At 44.2% G+C, this 18,388-nt stretch overlaps 1 protein-coding gene across 1 annotated transcript in view; it reads left to right on the top strand.

Annotated features, from left to right (window-relative positions):
* Positions 1–7,502: 7,502 nt before the first annotated feature.
* Positions 7,503–18,388, top strand: part of Ube4b (ubiquitination factor E4B) — a 115,303-nt gene continuing 104,417 nt past the window's right edge. The window contains exon 1 of the mRNA XM_070037313.1: positions 7,503–7,883. Within this exon, the coding sequence (XP_069893414.1) occupies positions 7,860–7,883 (24 nt within the window). The 5' untranslated portion in view covers positions 7,503–7,859. The remainder of the gene's footprint in view (positions 7,884–18,388) is intronic.

Below are 18,388 nucleotides of genomic sequence, written 5' to 3' on the forward strand. Positions count from 1 at the left end.
TTTTATGGGGTCTGAGCACAGAGATAGAAGTTTTCAGGGCAGGGGGAGGTAACTAACAGGTATGAGCAGAAAATAGAGTACCAATCTATCTTGTGGTTACAATCATTAACATGAGGCATAGTTGGTATACATAGTGATAATTGACTCCCTTATCATTAGTGAGCAGAAGGAAGTGATTTTATTTCCAAGGTCTCAAGTTTTTAGTGTCCAAACAGCTGTAACTTACACACACTTAGGATATAACTTATTCATCGGTCTTGCCGTGACTGACCTTTTCAGGGACCCTTTCCTAATCTCACAGCTCTGCCTCAGAGTTCTCTATAGGTTAGGCCCACAATGGAATGTGGTTGGATTGGCCTGTCTAGGTCAAGCATGTCTGTGCATTCCTGGGGTTTTGCCTGGTGGTTTTGCCTGGCATAATAGGTTACGGGTCAATCCTTCATCAAGGACTTTCTGCTTGGGCTGTCTTTGAACCCTGATCTTCCATCTCAGCCTTCTGAGTAGCTAAGATGCCAGGCATGAGCCACCTGCGCCTAGCTTAGCCAAATACTTTAAAGCGCAGGAGGAGGAACTTTGGAGGTGTCTATGCAACCCTCTTCTTCCCTTCCTCACCTTCCTTTCTTCTTATTTTCTTTGCTCCAAGGAAAAAGCTGGCTTTCCTGGGTCTCAGGCTCTATAGGGGAATGTGTGTGTGTGTGTGTGTGTGTGTGTGTGTGTGTGTGTGTGTGTGTGTGTGTGTGTGTGTGTGTGTGTGTATGAGTGAGTGTGTGTGCATATGTATGTGGAAACCTGTAACCACAGGCAATGTTTTTTTGTTGTTGGTGGTGGTGGTTTCTTTTTTTCTTGAAAAAAAATATACTTTATTATTTGTTCGGTCATGGGGCTTGAACTCTGGTCCTGGGCACTGTCCCTCAGCTCTTCAGCTCAAGGCTAGAGCTCTATCACTTGAGCCACAGTGCCACTTCTGGTTTTCTGAGTGGTTTATTGGAGTTTCAGGGACTTTCCTACCTCGGCTGGCTTTGAACCGTGATCTTCATATCTCAGCCTCCTGAGTAGCTAGGATTACAGGCAAGAGCCACCAGTGCCAGCTATTTTCTGTCTGGTGTAGCTTATTAGACTTGTGATCCTCTCATTCTTAACAGGGGTGAGTCACCTGCTTCCAAGTCTCTTCTTTTTGTTTCTTTAGTGTACTTGATCTCAATGCCTTGTGCTCTCTCTCAACTTTTTCAACTTTGAACAGTGATCCTCAGAACTCAGTCTCCTGAGCCACCAATGTCCAGCTTATGGGGTTTTTTGTTTGTTTGTTTTGTTGGTCGTGGGGCCTGAACTCTGGGCCTGGCTCTTCAGCTCAAGGCGAGCACTCTACCACTTGAGCCACAGTGCCACTTCTAGCTTTTTATGTTTATGTGGTACTGAGGAATTGAACCCAGGGTCTCATGCATTCGAGGCAAGCACTCTACCACTGAGCCACCTTCCCAGCCCCAGCTTATGTGTTTTACATGTATTAATTTACTGGATTTGAGCAGCCTATAAAAGTTATTTTCTTTTTCTGTCAGTTGTGAGGCTTGAACTCAGGGCCTGGGTACTGTCCCTGAGCTCTTTTGCTCAAGGTATCTCATGAACTGTGCTGTTTAGGCTGGCTTTGAACTGCAATCCTCCTAGGATTGCAGGCATGACCCAGCACCCAGTGAAACAGCTACTATCTTTATCCCTGTTTTATGTTAGAGTCACAAAGACATTGTACAGTGAGAAACAGAGAAGCCACATTTTGAGAGGCCCGAATGGAAGTCTTTATTGACAAGCCGGTGACTGCAGGTGGACTCCTGTCTCAAAGACCCACAGCCCCCACAAAGCTTTAAAAGACAAAAGCACACATTTGGGGTGAAGATCCAAATCTGACAGAAACAGATCAGGTAGGGAAGTGCTCAGGTCCCAGCAGAACTTTCCACCTAGGGCAGTAGCTCAGGGATCAGCTTAAACTTTCCATATTGGGGTGAGTGTGTGTGGGGGAATACCTCAAAACCATTTAGGGAGGTAATCATGGACCAGCATTTTCTGTAGCCAAAGCTCTCCTAAGGCTAAACAGCATGACCTCTGTAATTCAATGAATGACCTCTCTCACCTCCAGGTTTTTCTGAGCTGGGTGGAAAGCCCCCTCCACCCAGCAAGGTACCAAGATGGCTGTGAAAATAAGGCGATGTTACTTAGACCCAGTCTCCTTGTTTCATGGAATTAGTATAATAAGGTCATGGAGTTAGTATAATAAGGAAACAGAAGTTTTGACCAGGGAATCTGTGCTATACTTTGCTGCATGACATGGTTGATACATTCAATTAAATAATTTTATTGTGATGATTCATGTTGCTCACTATACACTGCCATGTCCTCCTTATAGATGGCCCTCCCCTTCATTTTTTTGACCATTAGAACATCAAGGAAGAAAATGCTCAGTGATGTGTGTGTGTGTGTACAGCTCAGAGACAGCACTCAGCACTCACTCAGTCCAGGGAGGACTGATCCCCAGCACTGCAAAACAAAAATGAACAAAAATTAAGAATTGTCAACTGGGGCTGGGAAGGTGGCTCAGTGGTAGAGCGCATGCCTTGCATGCATAAGGCCCTGAGTTCAATTCCTCAGCACCACATAAGCAAAAAGAAAAAAGTCGGAAGTGGTACTGTGGTTCAAGTGGTAGAGCGCTAGCCTTGAGCTGAAGAGCTGAGGGACAGCGTCCAGGCCCAGAGTTCAGGCTCCACGACAGGACCCCCCCCCACACACACACAAAAAAAAGAATTGTCAACTGGCAAGGTGCCGGTGGCTCACACGTATAATCCTAGCTACTCAGGAGTCTTGAGATCTAAGGATCACAGTTCAAAGCCAGCTCAGACAGGAAAGTCCATGAGACTCACCTCCAATTAACCACCAGAAAACCAGAAGTAGTGCTGTGGTTCAAAGTGGTAGAGTGCCAGCCTTGAGCAAAAATAGCTCAGTGGGGGGCTGGGAAGGTGGCTCAGTGGTAGAGTGCTTGCCTTGCATGCACAAGGCCCTGGGTTCGATTCCTCAGCACCACATACACAGAAAAAGATGGAAGTGGGTGGTATGGCTCAACTGGTAGAGTGCTAGCCTTGAGCTGAAGAACAGCGCCCAGGCCCAGAGTTCAAGCTCCTCGACCAGCAAAAAAAAAAAAAAAAAAAAAAAGAAAAGAAAAAAAGAAAAAAAATAGCTCAGTGTCAGTGTCCAGGCCTATGACTGACAAAAAAAAAAAAAAAAAGAAAGAGAAAAAAAATTGCCAAGTATAACATTACAAGAAACCTTTTATTTTTCTTCAGGATGAGATGTAGACTTACCAGTTTGAGACCTCTTACTTCATATTGAGGATGTCTGATGTGAGAGTGTAATGTTGGCAGCCCCTAGGCTCCTCCCTTCTCTTCCTTTTTTGTTCCATCCTTATGATTGAGGTGGGATTGGCCACACAGGGGGCTAGACTGGCTTGTTGTAGTATTTCCTACATCCATAACTAATTGGCTTCAGGACAAGTACTATGAGCACATTTAGCCCAATCAGAGTTCAGGATTTTTTTATTTTTTGGTCGGTCGTGGGGCCTGAATTCTTGGCCTGTGCACTGTCCCTGAGCCCTTCAGTTCAAGGCACTTGAGCCACAGTGCCACAGTGCCACTTCTGGTTTTCTGGTGGTTTATTGGAGATAAGAGTCTCATGGACTCTCCTGCATAGGTTGGCTTTGAACTGTGATCCTCATATCTCAGCCTCCTGAGTAGCTAGGCTTACAGGTGTGAGCCACCAGTGCCTAGCAGCTAGACTTACAGGTGTGAGCCACCAGTGCTTAGCAGGATTTTTTGTTTTTTGAAGGGAGGGGAGGGCTGGTGTCCAAAAACCACTCACTACTGCCCAGGACCTCATAAATAAGCATGCGCCCTATCACTGAGCTATATATACCTCCAGCTACAAGAATAAGAGAGTTTTTACTTGTTGATGTTAGGAAGAAGTTTATTTTTCTCTACTATTTCTTCAAATACACTTCTTTAATACCTAAGCCAGTTTGATTGCACCATAACTCTAACTTATGGAAATGCTTTCTAATAGTAGTGAAGGTTACCCTTCTTGTCCAAATTGTAGAATAAAAAGATGAAGGTTGGAAATGATAATTTACTTGAAACCTATCTGATTCTAGAACTCGTTACTGACCATTGTCCCTCTATCCTAGCTATCCATCCTGTCCCAGTGTTATCTCCCAGCATATTGAATAGTGTTGAATATCATCATTAGATACTATTCTGAATCTTCTAGTATTGCTATATATAAAAATGATGGACAATAACAACTGTTGATAAAAATGTGGAGAACTTGGAAGCCACATACATTGCTGGTGGGAATGTAAAACTGAACAGCTGCATGCAACCTAGTAATATCCCTCCTAGCTATATGCCCAAGAGAAATGAAACTATGTCACCACAAAAACTTGTACTGAGAATGTGGCTTAGTGGTAGAGTGCTTGCCTAGCATTCATGAAGCCCTAGATTCTATTCCTCAGTACCACATAAACAGAAAAAGCTAGTAGTGGTGCTGTGGCTCAAGTGGTAGAGTGCTAGCCTTGAGCAAAAGAAGCTTAGGGATAGTATCCAGACCCTGAGCACAAGCCCCAGGACTGGGGGGGAAAAAGGGGAGGTGGGAGGGGCAGGAGAAGAAGAAAGAAACAGCTTGTACATGGAAGCGTATTGCAACATTATTCAGAAGAGCCAAAAGGTAGGAATGACCCACCCATCTGCCAACCATGAACTGATAAAATGTTATATCTATGAGATGGATATAGTTGGGAATTAAAGAAGTGAAATACTAATACATTTGACAATATGAACCTTGAAAACATGCTAAGTGAAAGAAATCTGACACAAGCAGACACATAGTATATGATTTCTCTGATGAGAAATGTCTCAAACTTGCAAACCTAAAAACAGAAGGCAGATTAGTAATGGGAGGTGAAGAGAGATGAAGGTCTGAAGGTTTATGGGTAGGGGGGAGGATTTTTTTGAGGATAATGAAGTTTTGGAATTAGCAATGATGGTTGAAGAATTCTTTGGCTATCTGAAAATCACTATTTGAGGAAAAGCAATCTTCTCTGTCCAACTAAAATATCTACATCTTGTAATCAGTTGTCATTCTGTACTGATATGTCCTGGTACTGATATTTCCTGAAATTATGTTCTTCTTAATTTTAAGTGGAACTATCATGTATGTTGTTTGTAACCAGATAGCCATATCAAGGATATGATTCATGCTGGAAGGTGGTTCAGTGGTAGAGTACTTGCCTCGAATGCATGAGGCCCTGGGTTTGATTCCTCAGCACCACATAAGCAGAAAAAGCCAGAAGTGGTGCTGTGGCTCAAGTGGTAGAGTGCTAGCCTTGAGCTGAAGAGCTGAGGGGACAGCACCCAGGCCCAGAGTTCAGGCCCCATGACAGGAAAAAAAAAAAAAAAGGATATGACTCTACCACTGGAGTTAAATAATAAGCCCTGCCCCTTCACCCATTAAGTGGGAACTTTCCAGGGACCTTCCCAACCTCCTTCTACTGGATCTGTCAGCAGCCCTGTTCCCAACCAGCCATGAGAGGAATATGCACCTTTGCCTCCAAAATGACAGCCTCCTCCCACTAGGGATCTTTCATTAATGGTTAGAGTCCTTTCTAATTTCAGTCAATCAATCAATCAATCAAATTGTGAATTTGACATTTTAGCAACAAGAAAGGACTTCACCCTTTGGCTTAGGATAAAAACTAAGCAGACCACCTTGCCCACTGTGCCTGCCTAGCTCTGGGGAAAGTAATGGCAGTCTACCCATCTATGCAGAAGTAAACTGCTTTGACAAAATCTGTTTATTTATTTTCTGACCCCAGAGGGTTGTGTGTTTCCAACAACTGTACACTTGAAACGGAAGAATTGCTTGGCATGAAATTTTATGGCAATAATGATGTTTAAAAAGAATTGAAGGTCTTAACATTAATGACATCAGGAGTCCACATTCTGGCTTGCACAGAATTCCTTTCCTGGAAAGCAGATAACATGCAAAGCCAGCAGTGGTGTAATTTTACTCACAGATTCCAAGCATATCTACTAGTCAGGTTCCTATTTTAAGCACGTAGCAAATAAATTTTAACTCTTTTAGTGCTGGAATGAAACTGTTAAGATCATGCTTTTGTTGCCCACTGTGGTGGCACATGCCTGTAATCTTCTCACTCAGGAGGCTGAGAGGATACCAAGTGGCAAAACCATTACAGCCTACAACAGTGAGTTCAAGGCCAGCCTGGGCTATAGAGCAAGGCTGTCTCAAAAACAAGATTATGGCTCAGCAAACCATGCCATTCTCTATGGCAGAACCTGTAATTTCATGGTAAAGTTACTTGGCTCAATTTAGCTTTGTGTGTTCTAAAATATTTACATTCACATCTGTTGAAGGTTGATTTTTTTCAAATGCTGTTCATATTCGGCAGCTATTTGTGTCTCTCATTCAGTTTTACCTTCAAATTTCATCCATATTCATTTTTTAAAGTCTAAGTAAAACGTATGAAAGTTCCTGTGTTAATTTTCTGCCGTGGTCTTTCCTGGGGGCGAGGGGTGCAGAGGATCATAGCAGTTTTGCAGCATAAGAGCAATCAGCAGAGTGCAGAAAAAGCGACACTGCAGTTTTCTGTTGCTTGGTTTCAGCGGCGGTGGGTTTCAGGGCTCCACGTCACTAGACCGCAGACACCGTCTGGGAACAACGGAGGCGCCGCGGGAATCCAGGGTGCGAGAGCGCGCCCCCTGCAGGCGCATCTTACGGGATGGCGCGGTCCTTCCCAGGGCTACCCTACTTGCACCCAGGGCCCCGCCCACTGCCCTGGCGCGGTTGCCACGACAACGCCCCGGCAACGCCCCACTCCGCCCCCCGCCCGTGGCGGTCCCTTTCGCCCCACCCCCTCCGCACGACGCTGCTGCGTGGGAGGGGAGGAGCAGGGGGCGGGGAAAAGACGCAGGAAAGAGGAAATCGGCGGCGCGACGCCCGTTGCCTATTGGCTATCGCGTCCCGAAGCCAGGAGCCCCGCCTCCTCAGCGGGGTCACGTGATCCCTTTCAAAGATGGCCGCCCTGTTGTTTTGATGAATAATACTTGGTGGGGCGAGGGGGTAAGAGTAGGGGTGGAGGGGTAGGAGGACTTACGCTTCCAGCGATAGCTTCGCCAGTCCCACCCTCCCCTCCCCCCTCCCCGGCCTCCAACGTGGAGGAGGGGCGTGTCCGGACTGCTTTTAGAGGGGAGGGGCTCCACGGGACCGCGCCGAGCCTCCACGGGAGCGACCGGGAGGTCGTCTTACCTCAGGGCATCCTCTCGGCCGGCCGGGCTGTTCCCGCCGGGGGCCGAGGGTCGGGAGGGAAGCGGGCTCTGCCTGGACACACGCCGCTGCCGCGCCTCCACCAGGGCGACCCAGCACGTTGGGGGCCGGAGACGAGTTAGGGACCGCGCTGCCGGGTCGGGGTAGCCCGGGAAGCGGTGGGCTGTAAGTGGCGGCGCCGTGAGGTAACCCCGTGGCGGCGGCGGCGGCGGCGGCGGCGGCGGCCCGAGGGGGCTGCCCGGGGCCAGAGCAGCCGTAGGAGTCTCTGGGGCGCTTGGAGCGACAGAAGCAAAGGCAATCCAGTGCCTCGTGTTCTTCTTCTTCTTCTTTTTTTTAACCTCTGACTATGCAATTCTGAAACCTCCCCCATACGGGGGACCAGACAGCTTGATAGACAGACACCTTCCACTCTCCTTGCTCCCGCCCTGGTCTCGAGAACCGAAGGATCTCTCTCCCTAACGCCTTTCACCATTAAGAGGAAAGCGATGGAGGAGCTCAGCGCTGACGAGGTGAGCCGGGGGAGGGACACCTTGAGGGGGTTAGTTGGCAACTCTTTGGCGCTTTAACCGGGGAAGGTATTGCACCAGTGGTGCTGGGCTTTGGGTTTGAAGAAGGAATGGAGGTGACATTTTCTTTTTTTTCCCCCCCAAGAATAAAATGACTCCCGCAGAGGGTCTCTGGTTATATTCTCTTTTATTCCCTTGCCTTCTCTCTGCATTCCGAACTCCACTTGGTTGTCGAGCGTTCTTAGGGTCTGAGGTGTTCTTTCTTAAGGCATTCAAGTCAAAGAGATTGGATTTAGATTATAGCTTAAGAGTGTGTCTGTGTGTCTGTCTGTGTGTCTGTCTGTCTGTCTTTGGGAATTTGGAGATTTGGGGAAGAATCAGAATGTTTGAAACCCCAAATATGTAGGGCCATTTCATTGTGTAAGTTAATTAAACAACATACCTTTGTCTTTGGGAGGTGGCTTTACAGACATGTTCTTTGATATTTGACAAAGTGTTGTCTTTTCTCAAGTAGTTTAGAGGATTCCAGGGAAATGGTAGTGATTTTAAGAGACAATGACATCTGGTATTCCTTTCTTTCTTTATGCCTTTTCCTATTTTTCCCTCCTTTTGAAAAACTTACCTTTTTTTTTTTTGCTGTAGCAGAGATTGAACAGGAAGCAAATGGAAGAAAATAACTTCATAAACTCTCTTGTTTTCATTTCTGAAAGGAGCCATACAAATCTTGAGGTTGTAAGAATTTTTATTTATTTTTAATAAGATTGTCCTAAAAGCAGTGGCAAGTAGAGGACAAGGAATTTCCTGTGATTCTACTGACTTTTCCCTGCCTTTTTACAAACTGGGAGACTCTTGCTAGCTGGCCCCATTCACCCTACCTCCTCATTTTTTCCTTTGGTTGGTTTAAACTTCCTCTGCAGCATTATGAAAGTACTCATCCATCAGGTTGTGTTGTACTGTAAGACTACCAGTGCTCTATTTTTCGCTAGAGTCCTGTGTGCTTACTCAGTCACTAAAATTCTCCAGGGATTGGGCATGCAAGTGGTGGGTAAAGGGTCAGGAGTGAAAGCTAACATAATTTTGTCGATTGTGGTACTAGGTTTCTGGAAAGTCAGGATTGCTCATTTTATTTTACTGACTTGATTCTCTTCAAATATGTAATCTTAAATTAGGAAAATACTGAATAGTTTCTTTAAGGAGATATTAAGAGATTTCCTAGGAGCACTTTGTTTTATGTAGTTTTTATGTAGTTTTTAAAAGCACTTCCCTCATCTCTTTTTTTTATTTCATTCGAAATTAAAAGGCAGAGTCTGTTTTTCTGTTGTCCTTTACTCTTAGAAATTACTTTTTTCTTGATTTTTAAATTGTCTGGTTCTTACTTAACGAAATTTTCACCAAGAAATTGTTTTCAGACCAATAATATATACAGACTGCGATACTGTATAATCTGAAACATGTCCATCCAGTCTTTAAGGACGGTACAACTTTGTTGTGTGACCTTACATGGCACATATAACCTTTGTGGAAGAAATAAAGGAGCTTTTCCCCATATCAGCAGAGTACTAAAAATGAATGTGAGAAATTAAATTCAGTAATGTAAGTATAAAGTCATTTTTAACAAATTGGTTGGTCTGAGTACAAAAGGACAGTACAATGACTGGTCATTTTCTTCTAATTAGACTCTAGAACATATTGTGTTTTTTGAAAAAAAAATCTCGTGTGTGTGTGTGTGTGTGTGTGTGTGTGTGTGTGTGTGTGTGTGTGTGTGTGTGTGTATATACACATGCGCTTGTGCACATGCGAGTTTTATTTAAGTCCCATTTCTTTAACTAAGGGTTTAGTTTCCAAAGCTTTTGTCTTTGTGTTATTACTCTGTTGATGAAAATTTGTGTCATAGATGTGGTAGGTGATAATGATCTGGTTTAAAAAAATACATTTCTTTTGTGAAAGTTCAAGCAAACATTTCAGGACTAAAACAGGGATGACACTGATCTCACTCTTAAGTTGGGAAATGAGGTAAGACAGTTTCATTTTTTTTTTTTTTTTTTTTGGGTCTGGTCGTGGGGCCTGAACTCTGGGCCTGGGCACTGTCCCTCAGCTCTTCAGCTCAAGGCTAGTGCTCTACCACTTGAGCCACAGCACTAATTCCAGCTTTTTTCTTTTTGCTTATGTGGTGCTGAGGAATTGAACCCAGGGCTTCATGCTTGCAAGGCAAGCGCTCTACCACTGAGCCACCTTCCCAGCCCGACAGTTTCATATTTTAACAAAATGAAAATATTTGCAAATACAACCTATGAAAAATAAAGACTGGTCTAACCAGACTAGTTGCTTTAGAAGATTTTACATGTAGGCATTTTTTGATAGCTGTCATACAGCATCTTGAATTCTTTTACTTTATTCTCTTGTGCTTTGAAATAGAATTTTTGACCCTTATTGCCATTTGTTATTTATGTAGTATGTTACTGTAAGTTCTTTGTTCCATCCAGAAGATCTGTGACTTAAGTTCAGGCTCTTTAGGAACCTACATTCCAGGGCATCATCATTTACATTATCTTCATTCTGTAGCTTACTCACATGTTGTTGTTATCTACCAAGATGATGCTCTAACTAGGGCAAGCATTTTAAACTGTTTTCCAACAGTGGTGGTGAGATTGTGTTGAAATGTTTTTCTCTCTCTTTTTTTTTTCTCTTCTTTCAAATCTTTATGACCTACTTCTTCTGCAGGATGACTGGCTAGGATTTAGGGTGTGGTCAAGGTTTTAGAAGAATGTACAGTATTCATTCCCAAATGCAGAATATGTGACCTTGAATTTTTTTCTTTCCTGTTCTTTCTTTTTTCTTGCTGATTAGCCCAGGCTGCCTTCAAACATGACATACTCCCTCCATCCCAAGTCTATAGATTTAGAGTGTTTTGTAAGTGGAAAACTATTGACCTTTATAGCCTTAGGAACCTTTATTTTGCCAGGCACCTGTACAGCCTATCTCATTTAGTAGGGCAGTGCAGTCAAGCAAGTCTATATCACTTATTTTACAGGTAAGAAACTGAGATTTAGATTAAGTGGTGACCTGATTTAAAAGTGACAGGGTTAGAATTCAGACCAAGGGCTCTTGATTGTAGGTCCATTTTCACAATTTAACAACTGCTGTAAATTTATCATAGGTCTATATAAGTATCCATGGTGGTACATGACCGTCATGGTACTTGGGAGGCAGAGATGGGAGGATTCTGAGAGCTCAGGGTAAAGTGAGAAAGATCCTGAGGTCTAGAAACAAAATGCAAAGCTAAAGGGCTGGGGGGGGGGGGGCACATACATCTCTTTAGAGAAGTCTGAACAAGCATGACCCACCCTTCTTGATATGGGTAGTTTTCCCCTAAAGTGATGTTTTGTTTTGTTTTGTTTTATTTTATTTTTTTGTCAGTCCTCTGGTGGCTGGGCCTGGGCGCTGTCCCTTAGCTCTTCAGCTCAAGGCTAGTGCTCTACCACTTAGAACCAGTGTCACTTTTAATTTTGTGAGTGGTTTATTGGAGATAAGAGTCTCTCAGGGCTGGGAAGGTGGCTCAGTGGTAGAGCACTTGCCTTGCATGCCTGAGGCCCTGGGTTCGATTCCTCAGCACCACATAAGCAAAAAGAAAAAAGCTGGAAGTGGCTCTGTGGCTCAAGTGGTAGAGCGCTATCCTTGAGCTGAAGAGCTGAGGGACCGCACCCGGGCCCAGAGTTCAGGCCCCACGACCGGACCCCCCAAAAATAAAAGAGTCTTACAGACTTTCCTGGCCCAGGCTGGCTTTAAACCTGGGTCCTCAGATCTCAGCCCCCTGAGTAGCTAGGATTACAGGCGTGAGCCACCAGGCCTGGCCCAAAGTGATGTTTTAAGCTAAAGCATTCATGATGTGCTCACCTCTTGTTGGAAATGACTCTCTGTGTCTGCCCGTTTGTCTGTCTGTCTGTCTTTCTGTCTTTCTCTCACACAAACACACTACTGGCCTCAAATAGCTCACTCCATAGCATTTCAGGAAATTATAATTTAATTGGGGTTTAATGTAATTTTAGATAGTAATCTAAAGTGACAATTTGTGCCAAGTGCTGTTGTGAAGGTATGCACAGGACACGAAGAATAAGGTGCCCCTGCTGGGGCAGTGACTTAGTGAAGGTTGGAGGAAAAGTAATCTGTGATGGTGTCTCAGGAACAGCACCAGTGGTGGGGTAGGAGCTTGGGAGTTTGCCTGCAAGAATGGAGGCACCAGATCTTGAGGGCTGTTAGAAAGCTTAGGAGTTTGAACTTTGCTTGTAAGTCTGGAAGAAGCCTCTGTAAGATATGAATGGCTTAGGAAGATGACTAGAAGGATGTAGACAGTGGATTACAGGAAGGTGGCTGTGGACTGGAAGACCCATTGGCAGTCTGTGACTAAGCAGGAGGTAGCCAGTGGAGTCCCACCAACTGTGGCCATGACTGTGGGAATGGAAGTAAGAGACAGACACAAGATTATTGAGGACTCCAAATAATTCTGTTCTCTGATGATCTGATGTGAAAGAGAAAAGGTGACTTCTCAGTTTCAAGTTTGGAACAAGGATGGATTGAAATTGGATAAAAAATTCTAGACATTGGGCAGGTGTTTTGCTCTGGATCATTGAAAAGATGAACCAGCCTGAAGAACCCTATTCTGGCCTTTTTTGGGGGGGAAGAGGGTGTGGGGCTTAAACTCTGGACCTGGGCTCTGTCCTTGAGCTCTTCAGCTCAAGGCTAGCACTCTACCACATGAACCACAGCTCCACTTCTGGTTTTGTGAGTGGTTTAATGGAGATGAGTCTTACAGACTTTCCTTCCTGGGGTGGCTTCGAACTGTAATCCTCAAATTTCAGCCTCCTGAGTAGCTAGGATTACAGGCATGAGCCACCTGAGCTGGGCTCTATTCTGGCCTTTCTGTTCTGCCATCTTCATCTCTTTAACCTTTTCTGTCCTTGTGATAGGCTTAGGCCTTTCCCCAGCATAGTAGATACTCCCTACTCCCCACTTGACAATTGGAAATAATCTTGCTCAAGCCTGGAAGAGTTTGAGTGTAGTATCCCAGGTCCCCTTTTTACTTCTTTCATTCATTTTATTTTATTTATTATTTTTTCGGTCTGGTCATGGGGCCTGAACTCTGGGCCTGGGCGCTGTCCCTCAGCTCTTCAGCTCAAGGCTAGCGCTCTACTACTTCAGCTACAGCACCACTTCCGGCTTTTTTCTTTTTGCTTATGTGGTGCTGAGGCATCGAACCCAGGGCCTCATGCATACAAGGCAAGCACTCTACCACTGAGCCACCTTCCCAGCCCTCTTTCATTCATTTTAGAGAAAAGACAGAACCATCTTGATATTAGCAGAACCCTACTGAATTTGTAGAACATGCTAAGCACTTAGTTAGGCACTTGTTGAGCAAGGCTGGTATTACCATCTTCATTTTACAGGTAAGAAACTTGAGGCTAATAGAAATTAATTTACTGAAAGACCTACAAGGGAGTGATGGAACCATAGATTCTAATCTGGAGTCTGGCTCCAGAGTTCTTCATCAGTTTACTAAAAGGCCTCCAGAACTTGCCTCCTTGAGCAAGAGCGATGGAAAGAGGAAGCACAGCGGACTTTTATTCTCTAGTTGTTATGACTGAGAGTAGAGCACATCAAATAGTTCTGAGCTCTGTGTGGGAGGAAGGCAGGAAGGCTCCAGCTCCTGCAGAGCACATAGCCTGCATATCTAGAGGGGATGTCCGCCTGTGGGCACCATGTTTACAGTTTACTTGCACGTCCACTTGAGCCCGCCTGTGTTGAGCTTTGCTGCAGTGCTAGAGGTGGATCAATGAAGGTGCTTATCAGATATCTTTTGGTGATAAGTAGGCAAAGCTACTGGGTATGTAGTTTGTGTAGTATTAGGAAGTGGCAGGGTTTTTTGTTTTTTTGAAGTTTGAGATACGGTCATGCTATGATATCCACACTGATCTTGAACCCCTGAGCTCAAGTTGATCATCCCATCTGAGCCTCCTAAGTAGCTGGGACTACAGGTGTGTACCACTTGTCTGCTTAACCACTGCTCTGCTTAAGAGGTGTGTTTTGAAAAGAATTTAAGGGATATTACTGATCTGTCTAGGGTATGAATGTTTCCTCATTCTGGGAAAACCTAGTATGGCATATCTTCAAGTAGATGCATTCTTGACCCATTCAGGGAGAATTAGGAGGCCAGGGCATGCTCGGGATACTGTGTAGACCTGAAATTAAACATTCTTCCAGCAAAAAGCTACTGGGTTTTCTTATTTCAGTTCCTGCCTTCTCTTCCCATTTAATACCTTTGAATGAGATGCTTTATTTATTTTTATTGTAGACCAAACCTGGTTGTAATTATTGTTGACTAGTTTGGGTTGTGACACAGTTGTCACTTCCTGCTTATGTTTTAACCTGGTTATACTTGTTTACCTTATTGCTTCTTTGTTGAGTGCTATAATAGGGTTTCAGTTTAGTTGCCATTTTAAGTGTCTTCAGAAAAATTACTCTTTGATTCAGCAATGAAAGCAGCTATTTTTTTTTTTTATGCAGAGAAGGAGAGCAATGGCAGTGGGTGTCAATTTGATATTAGCAAAGAAAATGTTTGTTGTTGGGAACATGACCACAATTCCATGTTTTACTGCAAGGCAGTAATAACCAAGTACATTAGAGTTTTGGAAAGGCAGAAATCCACAGTTGAATGAAGCTGTGTCACGCCACAATGAGGATTGCCTTTCACATCAAGCAGTGTCAGGAAAGTCTGAATATTGGACTGTCCCTGAGCGCTTCAGCTCAAGGCAAGCACTCTACCACTTGAGCCACAGTGCCACTTCCAGTTTTCTGAGTGGTTAATTAGAGGTAAGAGTCTCACGGACTTTCCTTCCCGGGCTGGCTTTGAACCATGGATCCTCAGATCTCAGCCTACTGAGTAGCTAGGATTACAGGTGTGAGCCACCGGTGCCCGGTACAGAACAACATTTTAAAACAAGGAAAGCCTGGTGTTACATATTGTTACTCTGTCCCTGTCTATTGTTAAGGCATTTTTGTTGTAGTTAATGGGCAGTATATATTTTCTAAAATAATAGTGCAGCTCACAACCTATGCCATTATATTTTATGTAATACAATTTGTGCCCAGCATTGTTCCAAGACTACAGGGGTATACCAATAAACAAAATAGACAAATCTCTGCCCTCGTGAGATTTACACTCTTATTTATGTTCTAAAAGAACCATTCTGACTGCTGTGAAGAGATTAATTAAGTGGGAAAGAAGGAATACGAAAGGTTAGGAGACCATTGCAGTCCCATTGAGAGATGATGTGGGGCCACTAGCCAGAGACAGAAGGAAAGAAGGATACTTGATGCTCAGATATTTTGTGAGGAGAGCCAGTAAGATTGGGTGATGGGTTGGATGGTGGAGTGTGAGAGTAGAGTTGACAATGGTGAATCAAGCTATTGTTGAGTTGTTAAAACACAGAGATGTGAAATAGTTGCTTAAGCCAAATGATGTGTTTATTTCTCTCTAAATAGAAGTCTGAGGCTAGTATGGCAGCTCAGTACTCATTAGAGGCCCAGCTACTGTCTGTCTTGGACCAGTTTCCCTAACACATAGCTTCTATCTGTTGGTCCATGTGTGTTTGCATATAGCCAGAGAAGAGAGGAAGGTGGAGAAGGGGTATGTGTGTCATGCCCGTATTTCATGGCCTAGGCTGGAAGTTATACAGATATATATCTCTCATTGGCCAAACCTAAGTCATCTAGCCAAAGCTACTTATTGGGAAGGCTGAGAAATGAAAGACTTTCATACTGAGTAGCCATTTGTTCACTTGAAAGTTGTCTTATTGGAAAAGTAGGACAGTATATCTTTCTTTCTAAGCCCTCCTTCTCAGCCCTGAAACTGGCCCCTGAGGGAGACAGCCCTACTTCAGCTGGGAGAACAAAATGTGGGGATACACAGTCCAAGAACCTTTAGATTAAACACAGCTCCCTAATATGGTGTAGTGGGTTAGGATAGGACAGTACAGACTCCCATTTGGAAGAAGGAGAAAGGGGAATGCATGCTCTCCATGCTCTGTGGCTATTGTCAGCTCCTGCCTAGATGAGTTTGGAGACTTCTTGCTCACCAGTGGTATGGCTTCCTCACTTAGCCCAGTTAGCAGCCTTGGTTCTGGTCTCTTGGAAGCATCCACATGTCCCAGGCCCTCTTACCCTCTGATGAGTGCCTCTGTCTCTCTTTTCTTCTGGGCAGTGAGAAGCAGGCTGGTACTAGAGAATGTCCCCTTCCTGAGCTTGAGCAGTTCTAGCTTGCTTCCTGCTGGTTGCTGAAGGAGTTGGCTTTTTCACCTCTGCTTAGCCCCTAATTACCAGACTGAGTAAACTTAAATTGCAGACAGACCATGGACATTCCTCAGGCAGATCTATATTTCTCTTTTATCTCTGCCTGCAGATTTGCAAGCTGTAGCTTGAACTGGCCACATGCTTGTGGGACTTTTTCCTTAAAGTGACACGAAGCAGCTGCATAGTGGCTCAAGCCTGTAGCCCTAGCTACTTGGGAGGCAGAGATGGGGGATAGCAGTTCCAGGACAGCCTAAGCAAAAGAATTTTGACAGACTCCATTTCAACTAATGACTGGGCCTGGTAGTATGTGCATATCATCCTGGATAGGAATACAAGCCAGGTGGCCTAAGCATAAAATGAGACTCTGTGCCAAAAAAGAGCCAGCAGAGTAGCAGTGGCTCTGGGGTAGAACAGTTTAGCAAGTATAAGACCCTATGTTCAAACCCCAGGAACTTAAAAAAAAAATGCATGAAGCCAGTAAACATTCTGAATTATTTAACCACTTTTCCTGGATTTACTGGCCATGATTGGCATGCAGATTGCATTTCAAGATGTCTCAGGTTAATTAGGGTTATCAGCCATCTTGCAGAATGTGTGGCCAGGCTAATCCAGCCCACATCACATATTTATATTCTGTTCTAAGGTTGATGACTTCCAGGTCTTCCATATACTATGTATTACTTAGGATGTTAATCTTACTCCTGCTCCTATGGAGAGATCCAAAATAATAATGTCTTAAACAAGATAGAAGCCTCGGCAGGCAGTTGAGAGCTGATTTACTGAGTAACCCCACAGTTACTAAGGGACAAATTGACTGTTTTGTGCCCAGTATCCTTCATAGGCATCAACTTGTAGTCCAGGTTAGCTGCCCAGCTCTTGTGAGGAACCTGCATTTCAGACCCAAGCAGGGATTGAGGGGGAAGCCAGGAAATGCTCTTCTCCCTGAAAGACAAGATCAGAAAGTTTCGTGTAGCATTGCTTACCTTCTCCCTGGCCAGGGCATGGTCACATGGCCACATGTTCAGAAGCAGCATTTAACTGTTTCTACCACCCAATTAATTACCAGGAGTTTTAGCCTAAGCTGCTTGGCAGATGGAGTGTTGACTGAAATGGGAGAAATCTCAAGAAGAGATTTAGAAGAAGGAATGATCTGTTTTGAAAATATTATGATAGTGCTGCTTATTATTTACCCATGTGAAGATATTAAGTAGGTTGTATAGGGGTGTGCTGTTTGGGGATGCTAATCTAGAAGCTACCAGTAAATGAAAAGTCACATATCCATTGCCTAGAGAATGAGCATAAGCAGAGAGGACAGACAGGACAGAGGACTGATGGCTGACACTTTCCACATTTGAGATCAGAAGATAACATAAGACCTTGAAAAGCAGACTGATAGAGCTCAGTCAGCCTGGCATCTGCAAGAGAGTATGCTATTAGAGGGGACCTCATTCAGAGTGATCAAATGGCCCTCGAGCAAGGTAGAGGAGGACCAAGACTTTGCTGTTGGATGTGGTCATGTGGTGGTTATGGTGACTTTCACAAGACCAGTTGCTTTGCTCACTATGTGATCAGAGAGGTATGCTCAGGAGTAAAGTAGAGGCCCCTGAAAACTTCTACAGAAAAAAAACCCAAAAAACATTAATGGTGAATATTTAACTGCTCATACATTTGCTTAGTTTCAGTAAATACATGTGGGTCACTTCCTTTGCTGGGTTCCCAGGGTAGGGTTACTACTCAAACATGAGAAGTTTGGTCATTTCCTTCAGTGAGCTGGTACTCAGGACAACAGCTGGAGTTCACACACCAGGAATCAGACATTTCAATAGGATGCACTGTTGAAGGAGCAGTTAATTCTAATGAGAAATCTGGACAGGGTGGGAGGATTTTGGCACATAGAAGAGTCTGTGGTGAGGATAAATACTGTATTTCCAAGCTGAGTGCCAGTAGCCCATGCCTATAGTTCTAGCCTCTCAAGAGGCTTAGATTTAAAGATCATGGTTCAAAGCCAGCCCTGGCAGAAAAGTATCTTACCTCCAATTAACCAGCAAAAAGCCAGAGGGGAGCTGTGGCTCAAGTGGTAGAGCATCAGTCTTTATTTTTTAATTAATTTTTAATTTTTTTTTGTCATTGGTCATGGGGCTTAAACTCTGGGTACAGCTCAAGGT

This window comes from Dipodomys merriami, unplaced genomic scaffold (assembly GCF_024711535.1).
Source record: "Dipodomys merriami isolate MVZ:Mamm:240054 unplaced genomic scaffold, mDipMer1.0.p SCAF_28, whole genome shotgun sequence".
NCBI lineage: Eukaryota > Metazoa > Chordata > Mammalia > Rodentia > Heteromyidae > Dipodomys > Dipodomys merriami.